This window comes from Glycine soja, chromosome 14, assembly GCF_004193775.1.
Source record: "Glycine soja cultivar W05 chromosome 14, ASM419377v2, whole genome shotgun sequence".
Taxonomy (NCBI): Eukaryota; Viridiplantae; Streptophyta; class Magnoliopsida; order Fabales; family Fabaceae; genus Glycine; species Glycine soja.
This window is the reverse complement of record NC_041015.1, coordinates 44,939,986-44,949,809: the sequence shown is the minus strand read 5'-3', so window position 1 is coordinate 44,949,809 and position 9,824 is coordinate 44,939,986. Positions and strand designations below refer to the sequence as shown.

Here is a 9,824-nt window from a genome sequence, read left to right as displayed (position 1 = left end):
CACATGTCACCAAATCCTCTCAGTGTGTCCTATTCTTTGATATTCCCCTGCCCTAATAATAATCCCTTCTTATCATCATCATCATTCTTTAATACTATCCTTTTTTATTTATTTCTTATATAGTATATTTCTTTTGTGGGTTTTGGTGACCTATAATAATAATAGCTTCACACAGCCATTCAACACGCCCACTTTTTCTGATTTCCAACCAATTGACCCTCGTCTCATCTAATGGAAACATTTCGTTTTGGCTTCTAACGTAATTCAATTTTCTGTTTCAATCACCTTTACTCTATATGATTTTACCTTGTTAGCTCATAACTAGGCAAGGCAATCAAGTTTTGTAAAGAAAAAATAATCATTGGCGTTTAAAAGCTCTATCAATAGAACCAATACAAAATAATATATAATTGTATTAAATACTTGAAAATAAAATTTTAATACTTTCAATAATTTAATCATATTCGAATAGAATTATTTTTAGTAGATGATACATATAATTTATATTTTAAATAATAATAACTCCTTAAATATGTAGGCAAAAAGTTTAATCTTGAAATCAATGGGAGTGAAAGAATATCTATTAAGAGGTATTAATTCTTTAAATAAAACTCAATACTTATACAAATTAGTCTATGACTTAAGTAGAAAATATCTTGAGTTTAATTTTTTTTAATAGAAGTATTTTTTTTATTAAAAATCACAATAAAATTATTTTAAAAAAATTATAATCAATATGAACTAGATAATACTTTTTCATTTTTTAATTATTTTGTTAATATTTTGAGGGCATTTATTAAAATTTTCTTTATATTTATAAAAAAATTAATCATTACTTTTTTAGTTTTTTTTCTAATTATCTTTTTACCTCTAAAACTGGGATCGTCAAATGCATTGTGAATTGTGATACTATAATTACAAGCATTCCTTCTTCTAATTCAAAAATCGTCCACTAATAAGGCTTCAACAAGTTGAAAGATAACAGATGCTAGCTTAACACCCACTAATATCACAATCATATTAAGGATCTATAAATTCAAGCTACCTTTAATCGTTTCTCTTTTACGGTCTCCAAGGAAGAAAAAAAAACACGAGGACATGTGGATCACGATCCTTGAGGTTTTTTTTTTTTTTTAAGAATCCTGCCAATAATAGCTGGTTGTTATGCGTGTTAATCTTCGTACTTTTTATTGTTTGTCTATTTATGGTATCCCTAAGTGTTTTAACTGATAGTAACTTCGTTTTTGTACACATTAATAAGGGGCCAAAAAAGCATACATAATTTATCATATAGATGTGTGCAGCAATAGTCACTAGTGAAATGTATGATTTAATTAGTCATTTAGAAATGCGCAATAGAATTTGAATGCATTTGAGAATTTTTCCGTTATTGACAGGCTCCGTCCCTGGCACATGTGCAAGTGGCAGATGTTTAAACGATTCTAAATTATTTGATCTTTTTGGAAGAAAAGGATAATAAAAAAAGAAAAGTCTCTGGACTTTAATTCGGTAATGCTAACTATAGTTCACCTAATGGAGAACTATGCCAAAAGGTCAAATTCTGATTCTATTTGTAATCTAGCTATGACCTCTGAATGTATAGACTATAGTCGTTAAATGTATTTTCTTTCTTTTTTTTCTTTTATTTTGATGTTGTACTTAGCTACATTTTTATGGCATTTACAACAAAAGTAAAGTAAGGTATGAGAAGAAAACAAAAACAAGTCTTTGTCGATATATGTCAATATCCATCTAGATTAAGCTAAGTAACTTGGTTTGAGGGAAATCATTTTATAAGCATAAATTAATACTATTTTTTTCATGTACCAGAAATTTACCCTGGATTCCACGTCATTCAGGTTAACAATTTTCTTTCGGTTCCTTCATGCAAGTACATATGTCAAAAACTAGAAAACCTAGGACTAATTAGAAAGTTATAACTATATGGCTATATTTAAAAAAGATTGTAGACAACTACTTTATTGTAAAAAAAAAAATTACTGCTAATTTTTAACTTGACCCATTTTTATTTTTCTTTTTTATGCACCATGACTCTTTGAAAACTCCAGATAAAATTTGTCACTTGATAGTTTCAAATACAAAATACGTTTTATGAAGGACCAATTTCTTGATGTCATTATACTATACTTTTTTTATATAGAAAATTCATATAAAACAATTTTGCAATCATATGAACAAGTTCTTTGATATTGAAATCACATGATTTCTCATATTGACGGTTTATATTTCATTAAGGTAGCATATTAATAAATTAGGTTTTTTTCTTTTGTGAAATTCAGATTTTATATGTAAAAGTTAAGTTGTAAAATACGGATCCATTTCAAATTGTAGATCTAGCAGTTTTGAAAGGCATGGATGGAGTTCTATAATTGTGGCATGGCAGGTAAAAGAAGCCACTAATCTTGCCACCAATTGCTCCACAAGCAAATATCATTCGTTGTTGAAAAGTAAGACAAAATAAATTAAAAACAAGGAAAGAGTAGCAACACAAACACGTACGATGGAATATATCTTTCATACATTAATGGAATTTTTTCACCGGGAAATATTTTCCATTTGTAATGAAATCTAAAAAGTAGCACAAAGCCACCGCATACCAAGCCCTCCGAGTTAAGGGGATAAGCTAAACTAATTGAATAAGAGTTGAGTTATTATAAATCCAATGTAATATTTTTAATACTGTTCATGAATTAAAATTTTAGTTCTATTACAATAATTAATGTTGAATTTTAATGTTACCTTTTATTTTTTTATCGAAGTAAAATTTGAGCTTTAATTAATAAATAACATAAAAACATTTAAAATTCTAAAAATTTTATTCATTACAAAAGAAAAAAGAAAACGCGCAAAACCAAGGCATAAAACTATCAGGAACTCTGAACATTGCTGTATTAAGCAAATTTTGTTCTCTTCATCTGAAGGTTATAAAGCATTTAATTTTATGGTTCAAAGCTAGATTTATTCTTCATAATTGATATTTGTTTAGAATTTAGTTCACATTCGCGAGTGTATATATATATATATATATATATATATATATATATATATATATATATACACTTTTTTTAAAGATTTATATATATAGAGAGAGAGAGAGACTTAAGCATCAATATTGGAATGAGTTTAATTATATTTATTCTTCATAGATAACAAAAGATAGGTACTAATACTCAATAATAAAAAGTAAAAAAAAAACTAAAATAATTGTTATATATCAAACTTTACTTATTTTGTTTTAGGATATTCTTTGTAACGAAAGATTATCCTAACATCGTCAATTAAAAGACCTTCAAGCTACCACGATGGAAAAGAAAAGTTATATTTATAATATTCTTTTTTGCACAATATTTCTTATATAAAAAAATATGAAAGTAGAGAAGAAAGTAAGATATGATTATTAACGTAATAAAGAATATTATTCTAAAAATATTATATAAATAACATAACTCTGGTAGAAAAATACCATCCACATACCTCACTCTTGTGAATAAGTCCTATCACGTACGTAACTAATATATAGTTCAAGAAACTAGGCATTTTTGTATTAGTTTTCATTACTATTACGTCAAATTAACACCCTACTTGGATTATGAAGCATTGAACAATCAACAAGATCTGGAAGTTCACATTTGACGGCCACGTGAGACGTGGAAGAAACAGAAGAGAATGAAAGACGAAGACAAAAGTTGGGCACAAACCTATGAAAGATTTCACATTTGAATAAAAAAGACAGAGAGAGACTCCAACCTTAGTTTCAACCTTCGGACAGTAACATGAACCCGAAATACAAGGAGTTTCACCCACATGAACCTGCACCTTTGCAAAATGCAAAAACAATCTCTCTCTCTCTCTCTCACACACAATCTTTCTTTCTTTTTCTCTCTCCTTTAATCGATGATGCTTCTTAGTTGATGGCAGCACTCAGCCACTCACTCACCGACTTATCTATTTGTGAATAGTATGCTTCTTAATGTTTTCTTATAGCAAGCACTGGACAAGGGTTCGTACGAGGAACAATTTTATTTATTGGGAAAATTTAGTCGCTGATTCGCTTTAGCATTAAACTATTCTAAATTATGCATTCCCAATAATCATAATATATAGTAACATATTATATGGTACTATATATAACATGCTCTACTAGAGCTCGTCATAAAATTATGAGCACCCTTATAATTATCATGATCAGTATCAATATAAAACGCTAATCAACGTACAATCATATGCTAGAACTAGCATTATACTATTTCTGCAATATTAACATTAAACATCATTTGTTCATCATCGATTGTATATATCAAAAGAAGTATATATTAATTTATACATATATCATACATGATTAAATTAATCTCATACCGGCGGCTACTTAATTTTTTTGACAATATCAAAATATATAAAATAAAAAAGGAAGAGAAAAAAAAAAGAAAGGAGGGGAAAAGAAAAGAAGAAAGATGTTAGCTGCAAATTCTAACCACCAACACCCACTATCATCAACATCATCATGATCACGATCTTAATTCATTGCAGCATCATATTCTACCATGTAATGATAACAAGTTTCTGTACCCGGTTTAGTCTATTCAGAAGAACAAATCCATGAATCCACGGTACCTTCCCCTCTAGTACCAGTAGAAGCGTTATTATTATTTTGTAAGGTGCTCTTCTCATGGTTCAAGCTAGTGGACGCAGAAGCCACAGAAAAGTTCAACTTGCAGCTACCACCATCCAATGACCTTAACGAAACATCTCTTGCTCCTCCTCCATCATTGTTCACACTCCTCAGTGGCACCCCTTCAGAAGTTACATGCCCACTTGCAACAAAATTTGGATTATTATTATTGACTTGGCCATGGCTCATACCCAGGTCCTCAATTGATGGTAACTTTGCACTGAACCCAAAAGGATGAAGAGGTGGTGGAGGAGGGTGAAATGCAAGAGTAGGGTGATCTTGCATGCTCAACATGATGTTCTGTGGGTTATGATGATAGGGTAAACCCAAATCAGGAGGAAGTTGTTGTTGTTGGAAGTTAATGGGGTTGTTGTTGTTGTTGTTATTAGATGAAGAATTGTTGGTGGTGGTAGTGGAAGCTATAGCATCAACCATGTTATTATAAGGTGATGATGAGGAAGATAAAAGCAATGGGTTTTGATGATGATGATGATGATGGTGTACCTTTTGTGGGGAAGGACGCAAAGGGTAGAAAGGACCCGTTGTTGTGTCTAAGTGAGAGAAGCTTCTTAAGGAGGATGAGCCAGTGAGAAGATCGAGCCTTCGAGAGTACGAGGAAGAAGCTGAGAACGGTGGTGCAGGGATTCCGGTGAACTCTTGAACCATGGCCCTGAAATTCGATGTGTCGGTGGTTAAAACCGTGGTTGGTGCCCTCCTCGAAGCCCTGGTTCGCTTCTTCGAGTTGCGACCAAGGTTACTGGTCTTACCTGACTCGAACAGAATTGTGTCTCGTCTTGCATTGTCCACGTTGAGACCTCCTTGAGAACCCAACAAACATTGGTCTATGTTTGTTGTTGTTGGTGGAGGTGGTGATGAGGTAACATTAAGGGTGCAATCGGGTTCAGATCTTCGAGGTTGCGACGAGGATGTGGTGGTGTCCAAGTTGAGGAATGAGTTTGGTTGAGAGAGGGCGTGGAGGTAGCTTGGAGAGAGATCAAACAAAGAAGGGTGAGGTTGGTGTTGTTGGTAATGAGAAGAAGCAACAAGAGGGTGTTGTGAGATGGAGCCAAATTGGGAAGGAGGGTGGTGGTGGTGGTTATTGATGAAAGTGGAAGGGAGTACTGTGTGATCAGCTCGTGAATCGTATTCTTCATCACCACTTGAAGAGATACTTCCACTGTTGCCAGAATCCATAGCTTGCAAATTAAGCAAAAGTGGGGAACAAAGAGAAAAAAGAAGAAGTGGTGAGAGCGAGGAATTAAAAAGAGAAAAAAAGGTTATGAGAGAGGGCCTTAATATAACCTTTGTGGTGAAGGTTGTTGTTATGAATAAGCCATGATGATGATGATGAATGAAATTGTTGTGAGTGGGAAATAATAAGAAACACTAAACAAACAAACATGAAACACCCCTTTTGAAAAAAGGGGAAGCGTATCTTTGGATCGAATCCCTGATCTGCAATGGAAGCAAATCTTTTCCTAGCTTGTCCTTCTTTCTTTCAGTCGAGGAAAAAGGCTTTTCTATAAAAAGAAGAGAAAAAAAAACGCATAGGCACATGTAGATCTCGCTTATAAGAGTGGCTAGGGAAGGAGGTGGTGAATATTGAAGGAGAGGGTGGACTGGAGAGGTAAATTACAAAAAGGCCAACCTCGAAGGAGGAGCACACATAATTATAAGTAGTAGCAGTAGTAGTATACTTTTTATGTGTGTGAATTAGGGTTTCATTTGAGGAGGAGGAGGGAGCAAAAGGAAATTAAATATAAAATAAATGGAAAATGAAAAAGGGGTTGGTTAGTTATTTAAGCTTTGTTCAGAAAAAAGGAGCTTTAGAAGATGAAGATAGAGAGTGCAGGGTGGGGTAGCATTGGTGAAGAGAGAAAAGAGGTGTTGCCTGTGGCTGGCAACGGGTCAAACTCAAAGTGAATGGTGAGAGGGACAGTGTGAGAGGGCAAGGGGTTGTGAATGTGAAAGGGGCGAAAAAGATATGTGTTACCTATTGTTATGTGCTACTCTGTGTGGAAATGCAACTATGCAAACTTTTACCCAGACAAGGCAAAAAAGCTATCTACAGATAAAGTTATTTATTTATTATTTAACTCGTAAACCCAATTAAAATTAAAGAAAGAGTGAGAGAGAACAAAAAGTGAAAGGGAAAGCAGAACCAAAGAAGGGATGGCAAATTATACACGGGAAATTGGCTGAGGTCACAAAACCGAGAGCATTCCTGCATCAAATTCTAACGCTTCTTGCACAGTGCGTCGTCAGTGCCAGCATTTTCTTTTTCTTCTTTTTCTTTCACATTTATTTTTTACATGATACAATCTTACACTTGGTTTTGAACATTAGATATATTCTTTTCAACAAATGTTTAAATCGTGATTTAATACTTTATAAGAGATTAGCTAGTTGTTTTTCCTAAACTAAATTTTATTGGTAACTGATAGAAATCTTTTTTAAAGATTTCAACCTGCTTAAATTTAATCCTCACTCCATTACTACTAAATGATATTAGAAGAAAGACAAACATTGCATGCCCATCTCTCTCCATATTTTATTTTTGTAGAAAAATATTATATTTGATTTTTAAAATAAAGAAAAAAAATTATACACTAATAATATATAAAATTTTATATTGTTATTCAATCATAACTTTTATATATATATATATATATATATATATATATATATATATATATATATATATATAATAAATTTGTTGACTTTTAAAATAATTATATTAAAATAATTTAAAAAATTATTTGTGATTATAATCTCTATTCGTGCATGATCATTAAACTTTTTTAAATATATGATAATATGAATTATATACACAAAGTTTAACACTCACATGTGTTACGTGTGGGCAATTTTTTTTCAAAATTAATCATTTTCTTAAATTTGTCTGAAAAAAATTGTTTCTAACAAAATTGATCATTTTTTTAAAATAAAATTTAATAAAATGAGCAACTAATACATGAAAAAAAAAGAGCAACTAGACCTTCAAGTTAAAGATATAAGGATCGACTCATGTAAAAGATGTTAGTTAATCAGTGCAACGTAAGAAAATAAAATTCTTATAATCAAAATTTATATTCAAATGAAAAGGAATTTTATTTTCAAGTTATTATTCGTTCAAATCTTATTCATTAATATATTAATATCACTAAAAAAAAACTTTAATGATGAGAATAGCTATCTAATAAATTAAATTATTTTAGTGATATATGGTCAACATATATAGTAACTAAATGATTGTATGAAAAGTTTACAAAATAATGATCAATAAAAATTAATATATTCTGTACCTCAAAAAAAATATTGCGTAGAGTGCATAGGTACGTTCAAAATTTTTGCTTAAAGGCTTATGTTGTATACTATATTTCACCTTAGCTTAAAGAAACCGCTTGACTAACTAATACCTAATTTATTTTTTATAATTTGCGAATGAACTATTACAAAAATTTAAATCTCGCTGCTCATAGAAGTTACTAACTTCGCATAATTTAAATATTTTGAGACAATCAATATGCAATTGGTTTGCATCATTTTAGGTCTAAACGAAGTTAAATGTTTATTTGAGAATAAAGATGTGAAGTAGTTGGACAACCTTTTTTAGCTAATATTATTTCCCAATAGGAAAATGTAAAAGTTACAAAAGGCATTCTATTACTCTTAATCTATCTATCTATTCTATTTTATCTGATTATTTGTTCACTCAATTATTCTTGGTAAAAGAAGGTTTTGGTCGGATATATGTCAATACTAGGTGAAAAATATTTTCTCCATAACATTTTTTTCGTTCTAGTTTTTCTCTTTTTTTTTTATCTGTTTTCCTATTTCATATTTATAGTTATAAGAACATTTTTTTTATCATTCTATTAGCAAAAACAAATTATTTTATTATTATTATTATTACATATTTAATAATATATTTTAACATATCATATTATTATAATATTATATATTGTTTATGTATTATATTACATGTTATTTTGTGTCATATTATATTATGATTTTTTATTTTTATATAATATGAATCAATGACTTATTAATCTATTATATATCTTCTTTCTATTTACTCTTAATAAAAAAAGATTTAGGTTAGACAACATGTCAACAAAAAACCATACAAGAAGGGGGAGGGAGTGAATTTGGGTTTTACAACTTTTTAATTTTTTTTTTAAATAACCAAGTTTCTAATGTAAGTTCAGAAAGAGACAGTATAAAATAAAAAATTATTTTGAGCTCAGAATGAAAATACAATGAAAAATTATTTTGAGCTCAGAATGAAAATACAAGCAGTTCTGGAAAAAAAAGGTTCTTTTATAGTTTAGAGCTCTTGTTTCAAAAAGGTTGTTTATTTGAAAAAACTTTGATAAACTTAGTTCAGTTTTATGTGTATTTATGAAAGGTTTGTTTGTTTTAAAGATTAACAAAACAAGTAAACAAATTTGTTCAAAAATAGTGCAAAGAAAAGGAAGAAGAAGAGTAAACAATGATTTTTATACTCATTCACCCCAACCTTGAGTTATGTCAAGTCCTCACCTTTTAAGATAAAATTTCACTAACACAATCAGTCACTACTGGGCCAACAACCACTAGATTTCAGCAACCTACCCTTACTCTCACTAGCTTCCAACCTAGCCTTAACTAACCAGCAACACCAATGGATTTCAACCTTGCAAGCCAGTACTGGACTTACAACGACAAAGGGGTTTTTGTGTTTTAGACTACACAGACATAGATTTTTACCTTACAGAGGGTTTTCATGTAGGAAAATACAGTCTCTTACTTCTATCTAGTATTTATTACTACAAACTCAACACATAAGTGGGTCACTCTCAACCGAGAGGGTTGAAGCAAAAAATGCAGATTTCTTACACAAAGATTAAACACGAGTTATTCTCACTGGAATGCTTCAACTTGTCTTTAAGATGCCCTTGAAAAATGATAATCACCAAATATGCTTTAATTTTACACGTGATTTGAGGGTATTATCAAACATTTTTTATACATTAAGCCTTGTTTTAACTCAAAATTAGGATTAATTAGGAATTAGCACTTAGGATCTTTAGATTGTTAGCTTTTAGGACTTCTTGATGTTTTTGTGGAGTTTTATAGGAAATTAAGTTAG

At 30.5% G+C, this 9,824-nt stretch overlaps 1 protein-coding gene across 1 annotated transcript; it reads right to left on the bottom strand.

Moving 5' to 3' along the window:
- Positions 1-4,597: 4,597 nt before the first annotated feature.
- LOC114384112 lies at positions 4,598-5,884 on the bottom strand. Its single transcript, XM_028343783.1, has 2 exons — positions 5,195-5,884; positions 4,598-4,990 (listed from the first exon to the last, which is right to left on the bottom strand). Exons 1-2 carry the CDS (start codon positions 5,882-5,884, stop codon positions 4,598-4,600), a joined length of 1,083 nt encoding a protein of 360 aa, XP_028199584.1.
- Between the last annotated feature and the right edge of the window lie 3,940 nt (positions 5,885-9,824).

Coding starts and splice junctions, on each gene's coding strand:
- LOC114384112 (XM_028343783.1), bottom strand. CDS start 5,884: ATGGATTCTGGCAACAGTGGAAGTATCTCTTCAAGTGGTGATGAAGAA. Junction 4,991..5,194: donor TGCGTCCTTCCCCACAAAAG/GTACACCATCAT, acceptor CATAACCCACAG/AACATCATGTTGAGCATGCA.